At 49.4% G+C, this 26,246-nt stretch overlaps 1 protein-coding gene across 11 annotated transcripts in view; it reads right to left on the reverse strand.

Annotated features, from left to right (window-relative positions):
• Positions 1-26,246, reverse strand: part of AAK1 (AP2 associated kinase 1) — a 221,727-nt gene that overhangs the window by 38,722 nt on the left and 156,759 nt on the right. For 6 of the 11 annotated variants that reach the window (XM_063932068.1, XM_063932069.1, XM_063932071.1 and 3 more), the window contains one exon: positions 13,785-13,886. The exons of the other annotated variants lie outside the window; for them this stretch is intronic. In XM_063932068.1, the coding sequence (XP_063788138.1) occupies positions 13,785-13,886 (102 nt within the window). The remainder of the gene's footprint in view (positions 1-13,784; positions 13,887-26,246) is intronic. 11 annotated transcript variants of the gene reach the window in all.

Consider the following 26,246-nt stretch of genomic DNA (forward strand, 5'->3'; position numbering starts at 1 on the left):
CAGGACCTTGAAATGCTTCTTACGGAGCCACTCTTTAGTTGCCCGGGCGGTGTGCTTGGGATCATTGTCATGCTGGAAGACCTAGCCACGTTCCATCTTCAATGCTCTTACTGAGGGAAGGAGGTTTTTGCCCCAAATCTCACGATACATGGCCCCATTCATCATCTCCTTAATACAGATCAGTCGTCCTGTCCACTTTGCAGAAAAGCAGCCCCAAAGCATGATGTTTCCACCCCCATGCTTCACAGTGGGTATGGTGTTCTTGGGATGCCATTCATCATTCTTCTCCCTCCATAAACGGCGAGTGGAGTTTATACCAAAAAGTTTGATTTTGCTCTCATCTGACCACATTACATTCTTCCAATCCTCCTCTGGATCATCCAGATGGTCACTGGCAAACTTTAGACGGGCCTGGACATGTGATGGCTTAAGCAGGGGAACCTTTCAGGCGCTGCAGGATTTCAATCCATGACGACGTAGTGTGTTACTAATGGTAACCTTTGTGACTGTGGTCCCAGCTCTCTTGAGGTCATTGACCAGGTCCCCCCGTGTAGTTCTGGGCTGATTCCTCACTGTTCTCAAGATCATTGATCAGGTCGAGGGAGATTGTCAGTGATATTGTGTTTCTTCCATTTTTTAATAATTGCGCCAACAGTTGATCTCTTCTCACCAAGCTGCTTGCCTATTGTCTAGTAGCTCATCCCAGCCTTGTGCAGCTCTACAACTTTGTCCCTGGTGTCCTTAGACAGCTCTCTGGTCTTGGCCATGGTGGAGAGGTAGCAGTAAGACTGTTTGAGGGTGTGGACAGGTGCCATTAATACAGGTAACAAGTGGAGGATAGAAGAGCTTCTTAAAGAATAAGTAACAGGTCTGTGAGAGCCAGAAATCTTGCTGCTTGGTAGGTGTCCAAATATTTATTTTCCACAAGAATATACAAGTAAATTGTTTAAAAATCATACAATGTGATTTCCTTTTATTTATTTATTTTCAGATTCTGTCTCTCACAGTTGAAGTGTACCTATGATGGAAATTACAGACCTCTCTCATCTTTTTAAGTGGGTCAACTTGCACAATCGGTGGCTGTCCAAATACTTTTTTGACTCACTGTATGTACTAATGTGCCCAACTAGCCAAGACTTGTCAGCAAATGTGTACAATTTATATTGTACTTAACATACACTGTAACATAATAGAACATAATGAAACAGTGTTGACAGATTATTTTAATCTAAGACTTAGACTCGTGCATATTATTGGTGGCCAGCCACACCTGACTTGAGGCAAACACTTGCCAAATGCATTCTACTACAGAATAACCACTGCAAACTGCCCGTGCAGACACATGAAAGCGGTAAAAGCACCTGCTCATAAACCCTCCACATCTACCAAAGACCTCCACACGTACAGCTGCAAATTCTTCCCATTATTTCCCAGGCCCAAACCTATTTTGCTCCTTAAAAGGAACATTACTGTGAAAATTATTAAAACTAAGTGACCAATTAAATTACTAAATGGAGTGTTACATATATGTGGAACTCTTTGTAGGCCTGCATCTGTAAAATGCCAATGAGAGGATTTATTTAGGTGGTGGATGATATATTTTACTACAGGGTCACAAAGTCTGATAATGTACAAATGCATTCTTGTATATCTAGCCTCAATACGCCATGCAGCGTGAGATGCCTGACGGGAGTGAGCCGCCAGGTCCTGTGCAATTCTGCTAACGTCGGGAGTCTTTTTTTTTTTTTTTTGCCAAAAATTCGTCTTATGGCTTACTTCAGACTTGATCACTGTTGAGCGATTTCGCATGACGGGCGACTATCGAGAGAGTGCGCATGCGTATGAATCGCAATGCGCAGGCGCAAGGCCAAACTGCAAAAGAATAGTGTGAAAATTTTGATCGCTAGGCGTACGCAAGTTGATTGACAGGAAGCGGACGTTTGGGGGTGGAAACTGGCCGTTTTCTGGGTGTGTCAGGAAAAATGCAGGTGTTCCCAACCGTTTTCTGGGAAGGTGTGTGACGTCAGCTCCGGACCCAATCAGCCTGATTCTGTTGCACTGTAGGAGTAAGTCCTGGGCTACTCAAAGACTGTAAAAAAAATAAGAATTTACTCACCGGTAATTCTATTTCTCGTAGTGGATGCTGGGGACTCCGTAAGGACCATGGGGAATAGCGGGCTCCGCAGGAGACTGGGCACTCTAAAGAAAGATTTAGTACTATCTGGTGTGCACTGGCTCCTCCCTCTATGCCCCTCCTCCAGACCTCAGTTAGGGAAACTGTGCCCGGAAGAGCTGACATTACAAGGAAAGGATTTTGGAATCCAGGGTAAGACTCATACCAGCCACACCAATCACACCGTACAACTCGTGATAACCTTACCCAGTTAACAGAATGAACAAACAACAGAGCATCAGCCAATGGATGCCAACATAACATAACCCTGTATTAAGCAATAACTATATACACGTATTGCAGAAAGTCTGCACTTGGGACGGGCGCCCAGCATCCACTACGGACTACAAGAAATAGAATTACCGGTGAGTAAATTCTTATTTTCTCTAACGTCCTAGTGGATGTTGGGGACTCCGTAAGGACCATGGGGATTATACCAAAGCTCCCAAACGGGCGGGAGAGTGCGGATGACTCTGCAGCACCGAATGGGCAAACACCAGGTCCTCCTCAGCCAGGGTATCAAACTTGTAGAACTTTGCAAATGTGTTTGAACCCGACCAAGTAGCAGCTCGGCAAAGCTGTAATGCCGAGACCCCTCGGGCAGCCGCCCAAGAAGAGCCCACCTTCCTTGTGGAATGGGCTTTTACTGATTTTGGATGCGGTAATCCAGCCGCAGAATGAGCCTGCTGAATTGTGTTACAGATCCAGCGAGCAATGGTTTGCTTTGAAGCAGGAGCACCCAGCTTGTTGGATGCATACAGGATAAACAGCGAGTCAGTCTTCCTGACTCCAGCCGTCCTGGCAACATAGATCTTCAAAGCCCTGACTACATCAAGCAACTTGGAATCCTCCAAGTCACGAGTAGCCGCAGGCACCACAATGGGTTGGTTCAGATGAAAAGATGACACCACCTTTGGCAGAAACTGCGGACGAGTTCGCAATTCTGCCCTGTCCATATGGAAAACCAGATAGGGGCTTTTACATGACAAAGCCGCCAATTCTGACACACGCCTAGCTGAGGCTAGGGCCAACAGCATGACCACTTTCCACGTGAGATACTTTAGCTCCACCGTCTTAAGTGGCTCAAACCAGTGGGATTTCAGGAAAGCCAATACCACGTTAAGATCCCAAGGTGCCACTGGTGGCACAAAAGGAGGCTGAATATGCAGCACTCCCTTAACAAACGTCTGAACCTCAGGCAGTGAAGCCAGTTCCTTTTGAAAGAAAATGGATAGGGACGAAATCTGGACCTTTATGGACCCTAATTTTAGGCCCATAGTCACACCCGACTGTAGGAAGTGCAGGAATCGACCCAGTTGGAATCCCTCTGTAGGGGCCTTCCTGGCCTCACACCAAGCAACATATTTTCGCCATATACGGTGATAATGTTTTGCTGTCACGTCCTTCCTAGCCTTTATCAGCGTAGGAATATATCTTTTTAGCTTTTTGTTGAGACGGGACGCCATCATGTCCACCTGTGGCAGTTCCCATCGATTTGCAATCTGCGTGAAGACTTCTTGATGAAGTCCCCACTCTCCCGGGTGGAGGTCGTGTCTGCTGAGGAAGTCTGCTTCCCAGTTGTCCACTCCCGGAATGAACACTGCTGACAATGCTAGTACGTGATTCTCCGCCCACCGAAGAATCCTGGTGGCTTCTGCCATTGCCACCCTGCTTCTTGTGCCGCCCTGGCGGTTTACATGGGCCACTGGCGTGATGTTGTCTGACTGAATCAGGACTGGTTGGTTTCGAAGCAGAGGCTCCGCTTGACTCAGGGCGTTGTATATGCCCTTAGTTCCAGGATATTGATGTGCAGACAAGTGTCCGGACTTGACCACAACCCTTGGAAGTTTCTTCCTTGAGTGACTGCCCCCCACCCTCGGAGGCTTGCATCCGTGGTCACCAGGACCAGGTCCTGTATGCCGAATCTGCGGCCCTCGAGGATGTGAGCACCTTGTAGCCACCACAGAAGAGACACCCTGGCCCTGGGGGACAGAGTGATCATCCGATGCATCTGAAGATGCGATCCGGACCACTTGTCCAGCAGATCCCACTGAAAGATCCTCGCATGGAACCTGCCGAAGGGAATGGCTTCGTATGACGCCACCATCTTTCCCAGGACTCGCCTGCAGCGATGCACCAACACCTGTTTTGGCTTTAGGAGGTCTCTGACCAGAGTCACGAGCTCCTGAGCCTTCTCCTCCGGGAGAAACACCTTCTTCTGGTCTGTGTCCAGAATCATGCCCAGGAAGGGCAGACGCGTTGCACGAATCAGCTGCGACTTTGGAATGTTCAGAATCCAGCCGTGCTGACGCAACACTTCCTGAGAGTGTGCTACGCTGATCAGCAACTGCTCCCTGGACCTCGCCTTTATGAGGAGATCGTCCAAGTATGGGATAATTGTAACCCCTTGCTTCCGAAGGAGCACCATCATTTCCGCCATCACCTTGGTAAAAACTCTCGGTGCCGTGGACAGGCCAAACGGCAACGTCTGGAATTGGTAATGACAGTCCCGTACCACAAACCTGAGGTACTCCTGATGAGGCGGATAAATGGGGACATGCAAGTAAGCATCCTTGATGTCCAGAGACACCATAAAATCCCCTTCCTCCAGGCTTGCAATGACCGCTCTGAGCGATTCCATTTTGAACTTGAATTTCTTCAGATAAATGTTCAGGGATTTTAAATTTAAAATGGGTCTGACCGAACCGTCCGGTTTCGGTACCACAAACATAGTGGAATAGTAGCCCCTTCCCCGTTGAAGGGGGGGGACCTCCACCACCACTTTCTGGAGAAAAAGTTTGTGAATTGCCTCCAACACTATCTCCCTTTCCATGGGGGAAGTTGGTAAGGCCGATTTTAGGTAACGGTGAGGGGGCATCACCTCGAATTCCAGCTTGTAACCCTGAGACACAATTTGTATAGCCCAAGGATCCACCTGTGAGCGAACCCACTGGTGGCTGAAATGTCGGAGACGCGCCCCCACAGCTCCTGGCTCCGCCTGTGGAGCCCCAGCGTCATGCGGTGGATTTAGTGGAAGCCGGGGAAGACTTTTGTTCCTGGGAACTAGCTGCATGGTGCAGCTTTTTTCCTCTACCCCTGCCTCTAGCAAGAAAGGACGCACCTCTGACCTTCTTGCTCCTCTGATAAAGAAAGGACTGCATTTGGTAATACGGTGCTTTCTTAGGCTGTGGAGGGACATAAGGCAAGAAATTTGACTTCCCAGCCGTAGCTGTGGAAACTAGGTCCGAGAGACCATCCCCAAACAATTCCTCACCCTTATAAGGTAAAACCTCCATGTGTTTTTTAGAGTCGGTATCCCCTGTCCATTGCCGAGTCCATAAGACCCTTCTGGCAGAAATGGACATTGCGTTAACTCTAGAGCCCAGCAGGCAAATGTCCCTCTGGGCATCCCGCATATATAGGACCGCGTCCTTGATATGTGCCAGGGTCAGTAGAACAGTGTCCCTGTCCAGGGTATCTAACTCCTCAGACAGAGAATCCGTCCATGCAGCTACCGCACTACACATCCAGGCCGAAGCAATTGCTGGCCTCAGCAGTGTGCCAGAATGTGTATAAACAGACTTCAGGATAGCTTCCTGCTTTCTATCCGCAGGATCCTTTAGGGCGGCCGTATCCGGAGACGGCAGGGCCACCTTCTTAGACAAGCGTGTCAACGCCTTGTCTACCCTAGGGGAGGATTCCCAGCGTAACCTGTCCGTTGGCGGGAAAGGATACGCCATAAGTAATCTCTTGGAAACTATCACCTTCCTGTCAGGGGAATCCCACGCTTTTTCACATAATTCATTTAATTCATGTGAAGGGGGAAAAGTCACTTCATGCTTTTTCTCCCCATACATATAAATCCTCTTGTCAGGGACAGGATTTTCCTCAGAAATGTGTAATACATCCTTCATAGCTACAATCATGTAGCGGATGGCTTTAGTCATTTTAGGCTGCAACTTTGCCTCATCATCATCGACACTGGAGTCAGATTCCGTGTCGACATCTGTGTCAACTATCTGGGATAGTGTGCGCTTTTGAGACCCTGACGGCCTCTGCGCTGTAGGATCAGGCATGGGTTGAGACCCTGACTGTGCCCCGGTTACAGTTTTATCCAATCTGTTATGCAAGGAGTTTACATTATCATTTAACACCTTCCACATATCCATCCAATCAGGTGTCTGCACCGTCGGCGGCGACACCACACTCAGCTGCACTTGTTCTGCCTCCACGTATCCTTCCTCATCAAACATGTCGACACAGGCGTACCGACACACAGCACACACACAGGGAATGCTCTGACTGAGGACAGGACCCCACAAAGGCTTTTGGGGAGACAGAGAGAGAGTATGCCAGCACACACCCCAGCGCTATATAACCCAGGGATTACACTGTACCTTAGTGTTTACCCTGTAGCTGCTGTTAATATATATATATATATACTGCGCCTAAATTTATGTGCCCCCCCCTCTCTTTTTTACCCTTTAATGCACCTGTATACTGCAGGGGAGAGCCTGGGAAGCGTCCTTCCAGCGGAGCTGTGAAGAGAAAATGGCGCTGGTGTGCTGAGGAAGAAGGCCCCGCCCCCTCAGCGGCGGGCTTCTGTCCCGCTTTAATGTGTAAAAAATGGTGGGGGCTCGGGCATATATACAGTCCCAGACTGTATATATGTCTCTTTTTGCCAAAAAGGTACTTAATTGCTGCCCAGGGCGCCCCCCCCTGCGCCCTGCACCCTACAGTGACCGGAGTGTGCGGTGTGCTGTGGGAGCAATGGCGCACAGCTGCAGTGCTGTGCGCTACCTTAAGTGAAGACAGGAGTCTTCAGCCGCCGATTTCGATGTCTTCATGCTTCTGCTGCTTCTGTTCTTCTGGCTCTGCGAGGGGGACGGCGACGCGGCTCCGGGAACGGACGATCAAGGTTAGGTACCTGTGTTCGATCCCTCTGGAGCTAATGGTGTCCAGTAGCCTAAGAAGCGCTAACTAGTTGCCGTGAGTAGGTTTGCTTCTCTCCCCTCAGTCCCTCGTAGCAGAGAGTCTGTTGCCAGCAGAAGCTCTCTGAAAACAAAAACCCTAACAAAATACTTTCTTTTCTAGGAAGCTCAGGAGAGCCCACTAGGAGCACCCAGCTCGGCCGGGCACAGATTCTAACTGAGGTCTGGAGGAGGGGCATAGAGGGAGGAGCCAGTGCACACCAGATAGTACTAAATCTTTCTTTAGAGTGCCCAGTCTCCTGCGGAGCCCGCTATTCCCCATGGTCCTTACGGAGTCCCCAGCATCCACTAGGACGTTAGAGAAATAGGATTTTAATACCTACCGGTAAATCCTTTTCTCCTAGTCTGTAGAGGATGCTGGGGACTCCAAAAGGACCATGAGGTATAGACGGGATCAGCAGGAGACATGGGCACACTAAAAAGACTTTGGGTGTGAACTGGCTCCTCCCTCTATGCCCCTCCTCCAGACCTCAGTTATAGGAACTGTGCCCAGGGGAGACGGACATTTCGAGGAAATAATTTTTTTGTTAAACTAATGGTGAGATACATACCAGCTCACACCACAAACACACCGTACAACTGGATTAGCAGGAATACCAGATAACATTATAACTAACAACAGCAACAAGCTGAATATAACTGATACACAACCTTCCTGTAACCGAAAACAACCAGTATCAATACAACTGCAAGGAACAGTCCGCACTGGGATGGGCGCCCAGCATCCTCTACGGACTAGGAGAAAAGGATTTACCGGTAGGTATTAAAATCCTATTTTCTCTTACGTCCTAGAGGATGCTGGGGACTCCAAAAGGACCATGGGGTCTATACCAAAGCTCCAGACCGGGCGGAGAGTGCGGACGACTCTGCAGCACCGATTGAGCAAACATAAGGTCCTCATCAGCCAGGGTATCAAACTTGTAGAACTTAGCAAAAGTGTTTGAACCCGACCACGTAGCTGTTCGGCAAAGTTGAAGAGCCGAGACCCCTCGGGCAGCCGCCCAAGATGAGCCCACCATCCTGGTAGAATTGACCTTCACTGACTTCGGTAACGGCAATCCAGCCGTAGAATGAGCATGCTGAATCGTATTACAAATCCAGCGTGAAATAGTCTGCTTGGAAGCAGGATTTCCAATCTTGTTGGAAGCATACAGGACAAACAGAGCCCCCGTTTTCCTAACAAGAGCCGTTCTGGCGACATAAATTTTCAAAGCTCTCACGACATCAAGAGTTCTTGGCACCGTCACGGCATCCATAGTCACAGGCACCACAATAGGTTGATTAATGTGAAACGAAGACACCACCTTCGGCAGAAATTGTTGACGAGTCCTCAATTCCGCTCTATCCACATGAAAAATCAAATATGGGCTCTTGTGAGACAACGCCGCCAATTCTGACACTCGTCTGGCAGACGCCAAAGCCAAAAGCATGACCACTTTCCAAGTGAGAAACTTTAACTCAACCTTTCGCAAAGGTTCAAACCAGTGAGACATAAGAAACTATAACACCACTTCAAGATCCCACGGTGCCACGGTTGGCACAAATGGAGGATGGATATGCAGCACTCCCTTCACGAAAGTCTGAACCTCAGGAAGGGCGGCCAATTCTTTTTGAAAGAAAATAGATAAAGCCGAAATCTGCACTTTGATGGAACCCAATATCAGGCCTGCATCCACGCCTGCCTGCAAAAAATGGAGGAAACGACCCAAGTGAAATTCCTCCGCAGGAGCCGTTTTGGTTTCACACCACGACACATATTTTCTCCAAATACGGTGATAATGTTTTGCCGTGACCTCCTTTCTAGCCTTAAGGAGAGTGGGGATGTCTTCCCCGGGAATACCTTTACGAGCTAGGATTTGGCGTTCAACCTCCACGCCGTCAAATGTAGCCGCGGTAAGTCCGGAAACACGCATGGCCCCTGCAGTAACAGGTCCTCTCTTAGAGGAAGCGGCCAAGGATCTTCTATGAGCAATTCCTGAAGATCCGGATACCAGGCCCTCCGTGGCCAATCTGGAACGAAGAGTATTGCTTGAACCCTTGTTCGTCTTATGATCCTCAGCACTCTTGGAATGAGAGGAAGTGGAGGGAACACATATACCGACTGAAACACCCACAGAGTTACCAGGTCGTCCACTGCACTGGCTTGGGGGTCTCTTGACCTGGAACCATACCTCGGAAGCTTCTTGTTGAGGCGAGACGCCATCATGTCTATTTGAGGGATTCCCCAACACCTTGTTACTTCTGCAAACACCTCTGGATGAAGGGCCCACTCTCCTGGATGGAGATCGTGTCTGCTGAGAAAGTTTGCTTCCCAGTTGTCCACGACCGGAAGGAAAACTGCTGACAGAGCGCTTACGTGTTGTTCTGCCCAGCGGAGAACTCTTGTGGCCTCCGCCATCGCCGCTCTGCTCTTTGTTCCGCCCTGGCGATTTACATACGCCACAGCTGTTATGTTGTCCGACTGGATCAGGATAGGTAGACCTTGAAGAAGGTTCTTCACTTGCAGAAGGCCGTTGTAAATGGCTCTTAACTCCAGAACATTTGTGTGGAGACAAGATTCCTGGCTGGACCATTTTCCCTGGAAACGTTTTCCTTGTGTGACTGCACCCCAGCCTCGGAGACTTGCATCCGTGGTCAGCAGGACCCAATTCTGGATTCCGAATCTGTGTCCCTCTAGAAGGTGAGAACTTTGTAGCCACCACAGGAGAGAAATTCTGGTCCTGGAAGATAGATTTATTTACCGGTGCATGTGCAGGTGAGACCCGGACCATTTGTTCAGCAGATCCCACTGAAACACCCAGACATGAAACCTGCCAAACGGAATGGCTTCGTAAGCCGCAACCATCTTCCCTAGCACTCGAGTGCATTGATGAATCGACACTCTTGCCGGTTTCAGAATCTCCTTGACCATGGTCTGGATTTCCAGAGCTTTTTCCGCCGGAAGAAACACTCTCCGCCGTTCCGTGTCTAGGATCATGCCCAAGAAGGGCAGCAGAGTTGTCGGAATCAACTGAGACTTTGGCAAATTGAGAATCCAACCATGATGTTGCAGAACCATCAGGGAGAGTTCCACGCTTCTTAGCAACTGCTCTTTTGATCTCGCCTTTATCAGGAGATCATCCAAGTACGGAATAATTGTGACACCCTGCTTGCGTAGGAGTACCATAATTTCCGCCATCACCTTGGTGAAGACCCTCGGGGCCGTGGAAAGCCCAAACGGCAACGTCTGAAATTGGTAATGACAATCCTGCACCGCAAATCTTAGGAAGGCTTGATGAGGAGGATATATCGGGACATGTAAGTAGGCATCCTTTATGTCGACTGACGCCATAAAATCCCCCCCTTCTAAGCTGGAAATCACAGTTCGAAGAGATTCCATCTTGAACTTGAAAGTTTTCAAGTATGGATTGAGGGATTTTAGGTTCAGAATCGGTCGGACCGAGCCGTCCGGCTTCGGCACGACAAAGAGGCTCGAATAGAACCCTTCCCCCCCGTTGGGACGGGGGAACCGGGACAATCACCCTCTGTTGACACAGCTTTTGTATCGCAGCGATTACTACTTCTCTTTCTGGAAGAGAAACTGACAAGGCCGATTTGAAAAAGTGGCGGGGGGGAGGGGGGGCATCTCCTGAAACTCCAGTTTGTACCCTTGGGACACTATGTCTAAGACCCAAGGATCCAGGGCCGATTGAAACCAGACCTGACTGAAGATTCGGAAACGGCCCCCCACTGGCACGGACTCCCGTAGTGAAGCCCCACCGTCATGCGGTGGACTTGGTAGAGGCGGGGGAGGACTTTTGGTCCTGGGCGCCAAACACAGTAGGCGACCTTTTTCCCCTTCCTCTACCCTTTGAAGCGAGGAAGGACGAACCCCTTCCTTTTTTTGTATTTATTGGGCCGAAAGGACTGCATCTGAGAATGGGGCGCCTTTTTCTGTTGTGCGGGAACATAAGGAAGAAAAGATGACTTACCCGCAAGTAGCAGTAGACACCAGGTCAGCAAGGCCGTCACCAAACAAGACACTACCTTTAAAAGGGAGAGCTTCCATAGCTTTCTTGGAGTCGGCATCTGCATTCCATTGATGAATCCACAGCGCCCTCTTGGCCGAGACCGCCATGGCATTGGCCCTTGATCCCAAGAGGCCTATATCCCACGCCGCATCCTTTAGGTATTCTGCAGCGTCCTTGATATAACCAAGAGTCAAAAGAATGTTATCCTTATCAAGGGTATCCATATCAGAAGCTAAATTATCAGCCCACTTAGCAATAGCACTACTCACCCACGCCAACGCCACGGCAGGCCTGAGGAGTGCACCCGTAGTGACATAAATGGCCTTTAATGTCGTCTCCTGCTTGCGATCCGCCGGATCCTTGAGGGCAGCCGTGTCAGGAGACGGAAGCGCCACCGTCTTGGACAGTCGGGACAGAGCCTTGTCCACGTTGGGTGACGACTCCCATTTCTCCCTGTCGTCAGAGGGGAAAGGATATGCCATAAAAATTCTCTTGGGAATCTGCCACCTTTTGTCAGGCGACTCCCAAGCCTTTTCACAAAGAGCGTTCAGTTCATGAGAAGGGGGAAACTTCACCTCAGGCTTTTTCCCTTTAAATAAACAAACCCTTGTATCTGGAACCGGAGGTTCCTCAGAAATATGTAAAACATCTTTAATAGCCACAATCATGTACTGAATACTCTTAACCACCTTCGGATGTAAAGTGGCCTCATTGAAGTTGACACCGGAATCAGAGTCTGTGTATCTGTATCTGCCATCTGGGTAAATGAACGTTTTTGTGACCCTGAGGGGGTCTGCACCTGAGACAAAGCGTCCTCCATGGATTTTCTCCATGTTTGAGTCTGAGAATCAGATTTATCCAGCCTCTTAGACAATAATGCCACGTTTGCATTCAAGGTACTCAACATATTTACCCACTCAGCAGTCGGCTGTGCCGACAGAGTCATTCCCAAATCTTTCTCCGTGCCCCCAGTAACTTCCTCCGGGGAGGAGCACTCAGCCTCAGACATGTCCACACGCAGTACCGACACACCCACACTCACACCGGCCAAATAGGGGACAGACCCACAGGGTAGCCTGTAGAGAGAATACAGAGGGAGTATGCCAGCTCACACCCCTGCGCCCATATACTACTAAAGAAATAATATATGATGGCTGCGCTGTAATTTACACATATATAGCACCAAAATGCGTGTGTGTGTCCCCCCTCCCCCTTCCTGGCGCGCTGTAGTCCCGCTTAAATGTAAAAAAATTTATACTGGCAGGGGTATTGTACACGGTACCCGGGCACCGAATATGCCTCTTTTCCCAGTGAAAAAGCCCCTCAGTAACTTGCTGCCCAGGGTGCTCCCCCCCAGTGCCCTGCACCCTGTAAGTGCCGTTGGTGTGTGGGAGCATGGAGCGCAGCGCGACCGCTGCACTGTACCTCCGTTACTGAAGTCTTCTGCCGTCACTGAAGTCTTCTGTTCTTCTAATACTCACCCGGCTTCTCTCTTCTGGCTTCTGTGAGGGGGGTGACGGCGCGGCTCCGGGAACAAGCAGCTAGGCGCACCAAGTGATCGAACCCTCTGGAGCTAATGGTGTCCAGTAGCCTAAGAAGCAGAGCCCTTAACTAAGAAGAAGTAGGTCTGATTTCTCTCCCCTCAGTCTCACGAAGCAGGGAGCCTGCAGCCAGCAGGTCTCCCTGAAAATAAAAAAGCCTAACAAAGTCTTTCCAGAGAAACTCAGTAGAGCTCCCCTAGTGTGTGTCCAGTCACTCCTGGGCACAGAATCTAACTGAGGTCTGGAGGAGGGGCATAGAGGGAGGAGCCAGTTCACACCCAGTCAAAGTCTTTTTAGTATGCCCATGTCTCCTGCAGATTCCCGTCTATACCCCATGGTCCTTTTGGAGTCCCCAGCATCCTCTAGGACGTAAGAGAAACATTAAATGGTGCATGAGTTGCGAATGGATTTGCAGATGTCCGCTGTCTGGCAAAGTTTTTGCACAGCGTACGCAGGCATTCACATACTTGTATGGGGCGGGTTTTCACTCTCTATGGGCAGTGGCTATCTGATCGCAGACCTCTGCAAAAATAGAAGAGCGATCAGTTCTGAATTAGGCCCTTAGTCAGGACACACGAGGAGGCTGTACTGATTAATTTGATATATGACACTTGTATATTGTGTGTGAGTATATAGCACTTCGTATACAGATTCAGAGACTCCGTCGCACATGTACCAGTATCATACATCAAATTAATCAGCACAGTTTCCTCATGCATCCTAGTCACATTGCACTGCGACTAAGACGCAAAAAAATAAAATAAGCAAAAAAGACACCCGGCACTAGAAGGTTGTCACACGACCTGGCATGCCAAGAGGGGCTGCTTGCAGCAAAGATGTATGAGGGCACGTCTGTATATACATTTTCATCATTATAACTAGATCCTGAATTCATGATTTCACTACTCCCAGATAAAAGTTTACAAAATTATTAATCTGTGATTACAAGTAGATTTATGTAGGTCAGCCATTTTGTGTTTTAAAGAGAACACAAAATGGCTACCTCCATTACACGCAAGCAATGGGTAAGAATGCAGTATTAGGTCCTGCCCAATCCCTCTGTGTTTACCATTCACAGCTGTAGAGGTGCTCCCAAATGGGTCTGCCAGTGGTACAAGGTGAGGAAGCAGAAGCTGGGGTTCCGGTGATTTGAGACCCTCAATCAGTTTCTCTGGGCCAAGCAGGAAGAAAAAGATAACAGAAAGGTGGGAGGATAAAAAAGTGCATTTCATAAGGGGTCAGGAAAGCTTGGGAGACATCATGCATGTGACAGGCAGAAACAGTGCAGTGGGTGGGGTGGTGAGCAGGGTCTGGCACACCTACTGTCCATTACATACCTTTTTTTAGAAATGGAGCTTTCAATAGCAGATCACTTTGCAAATTTTCCTCGATGCAAATCAATGAGGAAATAAATCAGCAAATACCAGCCTGTCACCTCCCAATGGCAACAAATCAGTTTAAGGGGAGAATTCAATTAGCCACGGTAAATTACTGTATGCCAATTGATCCCTGGAGTCTAGTCAATTAACCCGGAAGGCAGCTCACAGGATGCAGTTAGCTGAGATTTTTTGGGGGGTCTGACCCGAAAAGAAGTCCCTGATAAATAACCTGTTTTCAGGTGCCGTGGGCATGTTAACACATACAGTAGATCCGGGAACTTATCCAGAATTCTATGTGTTATTGTCCCTTAACAGTGTAATTTACCAGACAAGAAAAGGGGCTCTAAGTGAATAGCCCCTCTAAGTGAGGCTTCAATCCATTTTTTTTATAATCTATAAATAAGAATTTACTTACCGATAATTCTATTTCTCGTAGTCCGTAGTGGATGCTGGGGACTCCGTCAGGACCATGGGGTTTAGCGGCTCCGCAGGAGACAGGGCACAATAATAAAAGCTTTAGGATCAGGTGGTGTGCACTGGCTCCTCCCCCTATGACCCTCCTCCAAGCCTCAGTTAGGATACTGTGCCCGGACGAGCGTGCATAATAAGGAAGGATATTGAATCCCGGGTAAGACTCATACCAGCCACACCAATCACACCGTACAACCTGTGATCTGAACCCAGTTAACAGTATGATAACAACGAAGGAGCCTCTGAAAAGATGGCTCACAACAAGAATAACCCGATTTTTGTAACAATAACTATGTACAAGTATTGCAGACAATCCGCACTTGGGATGGGCGCCCAGCATCCACTACGGACTACGAGAAATAGAATTATCGGTAAGTAAATTCTTATTTTCTCTAACGTCCTAAGTGGATGCTGGGGACTCCGTCAGGACCATGGGGATTATACCAAAGCTCCCAAACGGGCGGGAGAGTGCGGATGACTCTGCAGCACCGAATGAGAGAACTCCAGGTCCTCCTCAGTCAGGGTGTGCCCCTGACCAAGTAGCAGCTCGGCAAAGTTGTAAAGCCGAGACCCCTCGGGCAGCCGCCCAAGATGAGCCCACTTCCTTGTGGAATGGGCTTTTACTGATTTTGGCTGTGGCAAGCCTGCCACAGAATGTGCAAGCTGAATTGTACTACAAATCCAGCGAGCAATCGTCTGCTTAGAAGCAGGAACACCCATCTTGTTGGGTGCATACAGGCTAAACAGCGAGTCAGATTTTCTGACTCCAGTCGTCCTGGAAACATATATTTTCAGGGCCCTGACAACGTCAAGTAACTTGGAGTCCTCCAAGTCCCTAGTAGCCGCAGGTACCACAATAGGTTGGTTCATGTGAAAAACAGAAAACACCTTAAGGAGAAATTGAGGACGAGTCCTCAATTCTGCCCTGTCAGAATGAAAAATTAAGTAAGGGCTTTTATATGATAAAGCCGCCCATTCTGACACACGCCTGGCTGAATCCAGGGCTAATAGAATCTTCACCTTCCATGTGAAATATTTTAATTCCACAGTGGTGAGTGGATCAAACCAATGTGACTTTAGGAAACTCAAAACAACATTGAGATCCCAAGGTGCCACTGGGGGCACAAAAGGAGGCTGTATATGCAGTACCCCTTTTACAAACGTCTGAACTTCAGGCACTGAAGCCAGTTCTTTCTGGTAGAAATTTGACAGGGTCGAAATTTGAACCTTAATGGACCCTAATTTTAGGCCCATAGACAGTCCTGTTTTCAGGAAATGTAGGAAACGACCCAGTTGGAATTCCTCTGTAGGGACCTTCTTGGCCTCACACCACGCAACATATTTTCGCCAAATGCGGTGAAAATGTTTTGCGGTTACATCCTTCCTGGCTTCGACCAGGGTAGGGATGACTTCATCTGAAATGCCCTTTCAGGATCCGGCGTTCAACTGCCATGCCGTCAAACGCAGCCGCGGTAAGTCTTGGAACAGACGAGGCCCCTGCTGGAGCAGGTCCTTTCTTAAAGGTAGAGGCCACGGTTCTTCCGTGAGCATCTCTTGAAGTTCCGGGTACCAAGTCCTTCTTGACCCATCCAGAACCACGAGTATCGTTCTTACTCATCTCCTTCTTATGATTCTCAGTACTTTTGGTATGAGATGCATAGGAGGGAACACATACCCTGACTGGTACACCCACAGTGTTACCAGAGCGTCCACCGCTATTGCCTGAGGGTCCCTTGACCTGGCGCAATATTTGTCTAGTTTTTTGTTCAGGCGGGACGCCATCATGTCCACCTTTGGTTTTTCCCAACGGTTTACAATCATGTGGAAGACTTCCCGCTGAAGTCCCCACTCTCCCGGGTGGAGGTTATGCCTGCTGAGGAAGTTTGCTTCCCAGTTTTCCACTCCCGGAATTAACACTGCTGAGAGTGTTATCACATGATTTTTCGCCCAGCGAAGAATCCTTGCAGTTTCTGCCATTTCCCTCCTGCTTCATGTGCCGCCCTGTCTGTTTACGTGGGCGACTGCCGTGATGTTGTCCCACTGGATCAATACCGGCTGACCTTGAAGCAGAGGTCTTGCTAAGCTTAGAGCCTTGTAAATTGCCCTTAGCTCCAGTATATTTATGTGGAGAGAAGTCTCCAGACTTGATCACACTCCCTGGAAATTTTTTCCTTGTGTGACTGCTCCCCAGCCACTCAGGCTGGCATCCGTGGTCACCAGGACCCAGTCCTGAATGTCGAATCTGCGGCCCTTTCATAGATGAGCACTCTGCAGCCACCGCAGAAGAAAACACCCTTGTCCTTGGAGACAGGGTTATCCGCTGATGCATCTGAAGATGCGATCCGGACCATTTTCCCAGCAGATTCCACTGAAAGGTTCTTGCGTGAAATCTACCGAATGGGATCGCTTTGTAAGAAACCACCATTTTTCACAGGACCCTTGTGCAATGATGCACTGATACTTTTCCTGGTTTTAGGAGGTTCCTGACTAGCTCGGATAACTCCCTGGTCTTCTTCTCCGGGAGAAAACATCCTTTTCTGGACTGTGTCCAGAATCATTCCTAGGAACATTAGACGTGTCGCCGGAAAAAACTGCGATTTTGGAATATTTAGAATCCACTCGTGCTGTCGTAGAACTACTTGAGATAGTGCTACTCCGACCGCCAACTGTTCTCTGGACCTTGTCCTTATCAGGAAAGCGTCCATATTTCTTTTAGGAAGAATCATCATTTCGGCCATTACCATGGTAAAGACCCGGGGTGCCGTGGACAATCCAAACGGCAGCGTCTGAACTGATAGTGACAGTTCTGTACCACGAACCTGAGATACCCTTGGTGAGAAGGGCAAAATTTGGACATGTAGGTAAGCGTCCCTGATATCCAGTGACACCATATCGTCCTGGTTCGCTATCACTGCTCTGAGTGACTCCATCTTGATTTGAACCCTTGTATGTAATTGTTCAAATCTTTTAGATCTCACCGAGCCGTTTGGCTTCAGTACCACAATATAGTGTGGAATAATACCCCTTCCCTTGTTGTAGGAGGGGTACTTTGATTATCACCTGCTGGGAATACAGCCTGTGAATTTTTTTCCAATACTGCCTCCCTGACGGAGGGAGACGTTGGTAAAGCAGACTTCAGGAACTTGTGAGGGGAAGACGTCTCGAATTTCCAATGTACACCTGGGATACTACGTGTAGGATCCAGGAGTCCACTTGCGAGTGAGCCCACTGCGTGCTGAAACTCTTGAGATGACCCCCCACCGCACCTGAGTCCGCTTGTATGGCCCCAGCGTCATGCTGCGGACTTGGCAGAAGCTGTGGAGGACTTCTGTTCCTGGGAATGGGCTGCCTGCTGCAGTCTTCTTCCCTTTCCTCTAACCCTGGGCAGATATGACTGGCCTTTTGCCCTCCTGCCTTTATGGGTACGAAAGGACTGAGACTGAAAAGACTGTGTCCTTTTCTGCTGAGATGTGACTTGGGGTAACAAAAGTGGATTTTCCAGCTGTTGCCATGGCCACCAGGTCCGATGGACCGCCCCTTTATACGGCAATACTTCCATGTGCCGTCTGGAATCTGCATCACCTGACCACTGTCGTGTCTATAAACATCGTCTGGCAGATATGGACATCACATCTACTCTTGATGCCAGAATGCAAATATCCCTCTGCGCATCTCGCATATATAGAAATGCATCCTTAAAATGCTCTATAGTCAATAAAATATTGTTCCTGTCAAGGGTATCAATATTTTCAGTCAGGAAATCCGACCAAGCCCCCCCAGCGCTGCACATCCAGGCTGAGGCGATTGCTGGTCGTAGTATAACACCAGTATGTGTGTATATACTTTTTAGGATATTTTTCAGCTTCCTATCAGCTGGCTCTTTGAGGGCGGCCGTATCTGGAGACGGTAACGCCACTTGTTTTTATAAGCGTGTGAGCGCCTTATCCACCCTAAGGTGTGTTTCCCAACTCGCCCTCACTTCTGGCGGGAAAGGGTATACCTCCAATAATTTTCTATCGGAGGAAACCCACGTATCATCACACACTTTAATTTATCTGATTCAGGAAAAACTACAAGTAGATTATTCCCACCCTACATAATACCCTTATTTGTGGTACTTGTAGTATCAGAAATATGTAACACCTCCTTCATTGCCCTTAACATGTAACGTGTGGCCCTAAAGGAAAATACGTTTGTTTCTTCACCGTCGACACTGAAGTCAGTGTCCGTGTCTGTGTCGACCAACTGAGGTAAATGGGCGTTTTTACAAGCCCCTGACGGTGTCTGAGACGCCTGGACAGGTACTAATTTGTTTGCCGGCCGTCTCATGTCGTCAACCGACCTTTGCATCGTGTTGACATTATCACGTAATTCCTAAATAAGCCATCCATTCCGGTGTCGACTCCCTAGAGAGTGACATCACCAATACAGGCAATTTGCTCCGCCTCCTCACCAACATCGTCCTCCTACATGTCGACACACACGTACCGACACACAGCACACACACAGGGAATGCTCTGATAGAGGACAGGACCCCACTAGCCCTTTGGGGAGACAGAGGGAGAGTTTGCCAGCACACACCAAAAACGCTATAATTATACAGGGACAACCCCTTATACAAGTGTTTTCCCTTATAGCATTTTCACATATGTAATCATATCGCCAAATAAGTGCCCCCCCTCTCTGTTTTAACCCTGTTTCTGTAGTGCAGTGCAGGGGAGAGCCTGGGAGCCTTCCTCACAGCAGAGCTGAGCAGGAAAATGGCGCCGTGTGCTGAGGAGAATAGGCCCCGCCCCCTAAAACGGCGGGCTCTTCTCCCGGAGTTTGTGAGATCTGGCAGGGGTTAAATACATCCATATAGCCTCAAGGGCTATATGTGATGTATTTTAGCCATAAAAAGGGTATAATACATTGCTGCCCAGGGCGCCCCCCCCAGCGCCCTGCACCCTCAGTGACCGCTGGTATGAAGTGTGCTGACAACAATGGCGCACAGCTGCAGTGCTGTGCGCTACCTTATGAAGACTGAAAGTCTTCTGCCGCCTGTTTCTGGACCTCTTCAACTTCGGCATCTGCAAGGGGGGTCGGCGGCACGGCTCCGGGACGAACCCCAGGGTGAGACCTGTGTTCCGACTCCCTCTGGAGCTAATGGTGTCCAGTAGCCTAAGAAGCAAATCCATCCTGCACGCAGGTGAGTTTACTTCTCTCCCCTAAGTCCCTCGTAGCAGTGAGCCTGTTGCCAGCAGGACTCACTGAAAATAAAAAACCTAACTTAAACTTTTATTCTAAGCAGCTCAGGAGAGCCACCTAGATTGCACCCTTCTCGGCCGGGCACAAAGATCTAACTGAGGCTTGGAGGAGGGTCATAGGGGGAGGAGCCAGTGCACACCACCTGATCCTAAAGCTTTTATTATTGTGCCCTGTCTCCTGCGGAGCCGCTAAACCCCATGGTCCTGACGGAGTCCCCAGCATCCACTTAGGACGTTAGAGAAACCAAGGATGGGAGATCAGGGCTGCCTTGGAATAGTGCATGGAAAACAAATTAAAAGGTAGTAATACTTTGCTGCTTTCCTCTTCAATCCTCCATAGTAGTCATTACAAAGGTGTTTACCCAAAAAACACTGTATAGTAGGGGGGGCTATAAAGAACACAAAGTCACAAATGCTGCATAATCAAAACTGTATGTAAGTAGAGGTATGATATAGCCACATGATAATTGCAAGAGAAGGTACGGACAGGTGTCCACACTGCTGCCGCAAAGACCTACGTGACTGGGCTTTTTTAGAACATGAAGTTGTCATCGTTCACGTTGAGTGGCCTCTCCCTATCCAAATTTATTGATCTTGAATGAATACCTTGATCATGGACAAGGAAAGGGCTTTAGGCCAGGTACACACTACACAAATATTGACCCGATATGACGTTTCCGGGCAAATCGGAGCAAAAAATCGCACAGCGTGCATGTCCAATTTGCTTGCTTCCGTGGTCGTTAGCAATGTCTTCTGGTCAGCCCTGCTGCAGGGTCAACCAGAAGACATCCCTAGCGGTGCCATAAGGCAGCATGCAGTTTGGCATTCTACGTCGCCCCCCCCCCCCCCCCCCCCCCGCTTCGGCAAGTGTGTATGCACTTACAGATGCAGGGTCCGTTGCCCGCAGAGGCGTAACTAGTGCAGGGCGAGTGGGGCATGTGCCCTGGGCGCTGTGGAGACTTGGCAGAGGGGGGGCGCCGCCGTCCAGGTATTGTATGCGCAGTACTACCCGGCGGCGGTGGTACGCCATCCCTGCTTCAGGGGACTGGGACAGGAACGCAGACTCTCTGACGCTCGCACCTCAGCAGTCAGGCTCACGGGGTTGCCTAGGCCACGGTGACGGTGTTGCTATGACAACCCGCTGCTGACGGAGAACGTTTTGCCTCCGGAACCGGAGCGTCCTTTCCCCGTCGCCATGTTTAGTGTCCCGGCTTCACCTCACAGGTGTGGTATGTGCCGGAACTACATACAGGATGGCGCTATGTAGTATAACTGTATGTTACCAGTCGGTCAGTGTGAGGTAGGTGCAGGAGGGTATGTAGCCACCGAGTTGTCAGTCAGTGTGAGGTAGGTGAAGGAAGGTGTGTAGCTGCACAGTGGTCAGTCAGTGTGGGGGGTCGCGGTGCTGCTGCTGTGGTGACCAGTGGAACTGGTAAGAGGACTTTGTTTATTAGACTGTTCCAGCCTGCTGTATCCCCCTCCCCAACATCTCCATCCTCCACACACATTACACCCCCCTGTCTCCCTCCCCACACATTACACCCCTGCCTCCCTCCCCACACATTACACCCCCTGCCTCCCTCCCCACACATTACACCCCCTGCCTCCTTCCCCACACATTACACCCCCCTGCCTCTCTCCCCACACATTACACCCCCCGCCTCTCTCCCCACACATTACACCCCCCGCCTCCCTCCCCACACATTACACCCCCCGCCTCCCTCCCCACACATTACACCCCCTGCCTCCCTCCCCACACATTACACACCCTGCCTCCCTCCCCACACATTACACCCCCCTGCCTCTCTCCCCACACATTACACCCCCCCTGCCTCTCTCCCCACACATTACACCCCCCCTGCCTCCCTCCCCACACATTACACCCCCCTGCCTCTCTCCCCACACATTACACCCCCCTGCCTCCCTCCCCACACATTACACCCCCCTGCCTCCCTCCCCACACATTACACCCCCTGCCTCCCTCCCCACACATTACACCCCCCTGCCTCTCTCCCCACACATTACACCCCCTGCCTCCCTCCCCACACATTACACCCCCCGCCTCTCTCCCCACACATTACACCCCCCGCCTCCCTCCCCACACATTACACCCCCCGCCTCCCTCCCCACACATTACACCCCCCGCCTCCCTCCCCACACATTACACCCCCCGCCTCCCTCCCCACACATTACACCCCCCTGCCTCTCTCCCCACACATTACACCCCCCTGCCTCTCTCCCCACACATTACACCCCCCCGCCTCCCTCTCCACACATTACACCCCCCTGCCTCCCTCTCCACACATTACACCTCCCTGCCTCCCTCCCCACACATTACACCCCCCGCCTCTCTCCCCACACATTACACCCCCTGCCTCCCTCCCCACACATTACACCCCCCTGCCTCCCTCTCCACACATTACACCCCCCTGCCTCCCTCCCCCCACATTACACCCCCCTGCCTCTCTCCCCACACATGTGATTCATAATGTGAATTTCAGCTCATTCAGTGTGCTACAATGTGAATTTCGGCTCATTCTTTGTGCTATAATGTGAATTTTGGCTCATTCTGTGTGCTATAATGTGAACTTTGGCTCATTCTGTGTGGTATAATGTGAATTTCGGCTCATTCTGTGTGCTATAATGTGAATTTTGGCTCATTCTGTGTGCTATAATGTGAATTTTGGCTCATTCTGTGTGGTATAATGTGAATTTCGGCTCATTCTGTGTGCTATAATGTGAATTTTGGTTCATTCTGTGTGCTATAATGTACATTTCGGATCATTCTGTGCTATAATGTGAATTTCGGCTCATTCTGTGTGCTATAATGTGAAATTATAGCACTGAAGGACACCCCCCCTTTGAGTGGCCACGCCCCTTTTTCCAGAGCGCACGCGCATAATTCCATCCTTCACTTTTCTATACCCCCACTTCAAAAATTCCACTTCAACCACTGCACCTACATCTATACATACACACCCCCGACATCTTCATACACAGTGACACCTATTTGTGAAGGGGATGATGATGGTAAGGTGCATGTGGAATTGAAAAGAATGTTCCCAGTATGACATGAAACAGCTGGCGTATTGTGTTGGCACATCCCATTTTCAGTGTCCACGCCCTCTTCTGATGTGTGGCCATGGCCATTTTTTTCAGTACGCGCTGGTGGCGCGTGCACATACTTTCCTTTGTAGTTTTTTTTTTGGGGGGGGGGGGGGCGGCGCCATTATTAATCTTGCCCTGGGCTCCAAAAACCCTAGTTACGCCTCTGGTTGCCCGCCAGATTGGCCGCCTACACATATTTCTGATGTATAACTGGCCTTAATGACTTCATCCTGCAGAAAGTCAAGGATTTATGGAAGGCCTATTAAACATGGTTGCTTTTACATTTTGGGGGAAAAAATAAGAATTTACTTACCGATAATTCTATTTCTCGTAGTCCGTAGTGGATGCTGGGGACTCCGTCAGGACCATGGGGTTTAGCGGCTCCGCAGGAGACAGGGCACAATAATAAAAGCTTTAGGATCAGGTGGTGTGCACTGGCTCCTCCCCCTATGACCCTCCTCCAAGCCTCAGTTAGGATACTGTGCCCGGACGAGCGTGCATAATAAGGAAGGATATTGAATCCCGGGTAAGACTCATACCAGCCACACCAATCACACCGTACAACCTGTGATCTGAACCCAGTTAACAGTATGATAACAACGAAGGAGCCTCTGAAAAGATGGCTCACAACAAGAATAACCCGATTTTTGTAACAATAACTATGTACAAGTATTGCAGACAATCCGCACTTGGGATGGGCGCCCAGCATCCACTACGGACTACGAGAAATAGAATTATCGGTAAGTAAATTCTTATTTTCTCTAACGTCCTAAGTGGATGCTGGGGACTCCGTCAGGACCATGGGGATTATACCAAAGCTCCCAAACGGGCGGGAGAGTGCGGATGACTCTGCAGCACCGAATGAGAGAACTCCAGGTCCTCCTCAGTCAGGGTGTGCCCCTGACCAAGTAGCAGCTCGGCAAAGTTGTAAAGCCGAGACCCCTCGGGCAGCCGCCCAAGATGAGCCCACTTCCTTGTGGAATGGGCTTTTACTGATTTTGGCTGTGGCAAGCCTGCCACAGAATGTGCAAGCTGAATTGTACTACAAATCCAGCGAGCAATCGTCTGCTTAGAAGCAGGAACACCCATCTTGTTGGGTGCATACAGGCTAAACAGCGAGTCAGATTTTCTGACTCCAGTCGTCCTGGAAACATATATTTTCAGGGCCCTGACAACGTCAAGTAACTTGGAGTCCTCCAAGTCCCTAGTAGCCGCAGGTACCACAATAGGTTGGTTCATGTGAAAAACAGAAAACACCTTAAGGAGAAAATTGAGGACGAGTCCTCAATTCTGCCCTGTCAGAATGAAAAATTAAGTAAGGGCTTTTATATGATAAAGCCGCCCATTCTGACACACGCCTGGCTGAAGCCAGGGCTAATAGAATCTTCACCTTCCATGTGAAATATTTTAATTCCACAGTGGTGAGTGGATCAAACCAATGTGACTTTAGGAAACTCAAAACAACATTGAGATCCCAAGGTGCCACTGGGGGCACAAAAGGAGGCTGTATATGCAGTACCCCTTTTACAAACGTCTGAACTTCAGGCACTGAAGCCAGTTCTTTCTGGTAGAAATTTGACAGGGTCGAAATTTGAACCTTAATGGACCCTAATTTTAGGCCCATAGACAGTCCTGTTTTCAGGAATTGTAGGAAACGACCCAGTTGGAATTCCTCTGTAGGGACCTTCTTGGCCTCACACCACGCAACATATTTTCGCCAAATGCGGTGAAAATGTTTTGCGGTTACATCCTTCCTGGCTTCGACCAGGGTAGGGATGACTTTATCTGGAATGCCCTTTCAGGATCCGGCGTTCAACTGCCATGCCGTCAAACGCAGCCGCGGTAAGTCTTGGAACAGACAAGGCCCCTGCTGGAGCAGGTCCTTTCTTAAAGGTAGAGGCCACGGTTCTTCTGTGAGCATCTCTTGAAGTTCCGGGTACCAAGTCCTTCTTGACCCATCCGGAACCACGAGTATCGTTCTTACTCATCTCCTTCCTATGATTCTCAGTACTTTTGGTATGAGATGCATAGGAGGGAACACATACCCTGACTGGTACACCCACAGTGTTACCAGAGCGTCCACCGCTATTGCCTGAGGGTCCCTTGACCTGGCGCAATATTTGTCTAGTTTTTTGTTCAGGCGGGACGCCATCATGTCCACCTTTGGTTTTTCCCAACGGTTTACAATCATGTGGAAGACTTCCCGCTGAAGTCCCCACTCTCCCGGGTGGAGGTTATGCCTGCTGAGGAAGTTTGCTTCCCAGTTTTCCACTCCCGGAATTAACACTGCTGAGAGTGTTATCACATGATTTTTCGCCCAGCGAAGAATCCTTGCAGTTTCTGCCATTTCCCTCCTGCTTCATGTGCCGCCCTGTCTGTTTACGTGGGCGACTGCCGTGATGTTGTCCCACTGGATCAATACCGGCTGACCTTGAAGCAGAGGTCTTGCTAAGCTTAGAGCCTTGTAAATTGCCCTTAGCTCCAGTATATTTATGTGGAGAGAAGTCTCCAGACTTGATCACACTCCCTGGAAATTTTTTCCTTGTGTGACTGCTCCCCAGCCACTCAGGCTGGCATCCGTGGTCACCAGGACCCAGTCCTGAATGTCGAATCTGCGGCCCTTTCATAGATGAGCACTCTGCAGCCACCGCAGAAGAAAACACCCTTGTCCTTGGAGACAGGGTTATCCGCTGATGCATCTGAAGATGCGATCCGGACCATATTCCCAGCAGATTCCACTGAAAGGTTCTTGCGTGAAATCTACCGAATGGGATCGCTTTGTAAGAAACCACCATTTTTCACAGGACCCTTGTGCAATGATGCACTGATACTTTTCCTGGTTTTAGGAGGTTCCTGACTAGCTCGGATAACTCCCTGGTCTTCTTCTCCGGGAGAAAACATCCTTTTCTGGACTGTGTCCAGAATCATTCCTAGGAACATTAGACGTGTCGTCGGAAAAAGCTGCGATTTTGGAATATTTAGAATCCACTCGTGCTGTCGTAGAACTACTTGAGATAGTGCTACTCCGACCGCCAACTGTTCTCTGGACCTTGCCCTTATCAGGAAAGCGTCCATATTTCTTTTAGGAAGAATCATCATTTCGGCCATTACCATGGTAAAGACCCGGGGTGCCGTGGACAATCCAAACGGCAGCGTCTGAACTGATAGTGACAGTTCTGTACCACGAACCTGAGATACCCTTGGTGAGAAGGGCAAAATTTGGACATGTAGGTAAGCGTCCCTGATATCCAGTGACACCATATCGTCCTGGTTCGCTATCACTGCTCTGAGTGACTCCATCTTGATTTGAACCCTTGTATGTAATTG

Source organism: Pseudophryne corroboree, chromosome 6 (assembly GCF_028390025.1).
Source record: "Pseudophryne corroboree isolate aPseCor3 chromosome 6, aPseCor3.hap2, whole genome shotgun sequence".
NCBI lineage: Eukaryota > Metazoa > Chordata > Amphibia > Anura > Myobatrachidae > Pseudophryne > Pseudophryne corroboree.